This window comes from Aphanomyces invadans, assembly GCF_000520115.1.
Source record: "Aphanomyces invadans strain NJM9701 unplaced genomic scaffold supercont1.64, whole genome shotgun sequence".
NCBI lineage: Eukaryota > Oomycota > Saprolegniomycetes > Saprolegniales > Verrucalvaceae > Aphanomyces > Aphanomyces invadans.
The window spans coordinates 30047-31163 of record NW_008580209.1 but is presented as its reverse complement, the minus strand read 5'-3'; the positions used below and the strand labels follow the sequence as shown (position 1 = coordinate 31163).

The following is a 1117-nucleotide window of genomic DNA, read 5'->3' as shown; positions in this document are numbered from 1 at the left end:
TCAAGTCGCGGCATGACACAATCAAGGGCTCATACTCCGTCATCGCGAAGATCGTCAATAGCAGTGGAATGGGGTGGGAAGCCACAACGTGCAAGGTGGAGTGTCGATCAACTACGTGGGAGTCATTTCTGGATGGCAAACCCAAGCAATGGGGGCGTGGCGACACAAAAGGTTTCCACAGTTCGACCTCTGTGAAGCTCTCTTCCGTGGAACTCTTGCGCGTGGGAATTTCGTTGGAGCCTGGTCGCTGAATAATCCATTCCAGATTTTTGAAATTCAGGCTGGGATAAAATCAATTTGATTGGTCAATTTATCCGAAATCCGCATAACGTTCCTGCCTGACAACTTGGTTTGAGGCAGGGATGTGGCGTTCCTGCCCTGTACCAGCCATTCCTGCTCTACAGTCAATTTGCCGACTGACCCATGAGTGATGACGACGACGCTCACACGCATGATGTAGAAACCCATGGTATTCACTACAATGTCTACTTTCAACGTATGCTGACACTCAGTACATAGCGCAACTAACGTCGAAAGGCCAAGAAGGCCAGACGCGCAAAGCGCACGTCGGTCGACACTCCAAAGCGAGGCTTGCTTTGGGACGACAAGAGTGTCCATGAATTGTTCCGACTTCGGTACAAGTCGCAGTTGGCCAAGCGCTTCGACTCGAAAAACAACGCTTTGACACTTTCCAAATTTTCTTGTCTGAAAATGACCCCGGTCGAATATCCACGGACAAAATCACCATACGATGATCCACCAGTGCTTGGATGTTTAAAGAGGGGTCCCCATTTCTGTTGTAAAATCCAACATAATCCCGTGGTCTTTGAATGTTAATAAGGGTCCCATCCACTGCACCAACGACGCCACGGAGGTTTTGGCATTTGTAAACTCCACGTTCAATGAATTGCCACTCATGATTGCAGGACGGCAAGCGAATCCATTGTTGAGCATTTTTAGAGACAGCAAGCACAATTAATGTCACCACCTCAATACACCACGTCTTTGCCATGCCAAACGCTGCAGAGGCCACCGACAAACATACACCACACACCACAGCAGAGACGGCAACGACAACCTGACCAAATGTATCCATTGTATCTCCAACCACGAAAAG

The 1117-nt window shown here is 48.8% G+C and overlaps 1 protein-coding gene across 1 annotated transcript; it reads right to left on the bottom strand.

Moving 5' to 3' along the window:
• Positions 1 to 524: 524 nt before the first annotated feature.
• On the bottom strand, positions 525 to 918 carry H310_14234 (hypothetical protein; the record flags this gene model as incomplete). The annotated part of the gene is made up of 2 exons (XM_008882045.1): positions 525 to 794; positions 859 to 918. The coding sequence occupies 2 exons, from the start codon at positions 916 to 918 to the stop codon at positions 525 to 527; spliced, it is 330 nt and encodes a 109-aa protein (XP_008880267.1).
• Between the last annotated feature and the right edge of the window lie 199 nt (positions 919 to 1117).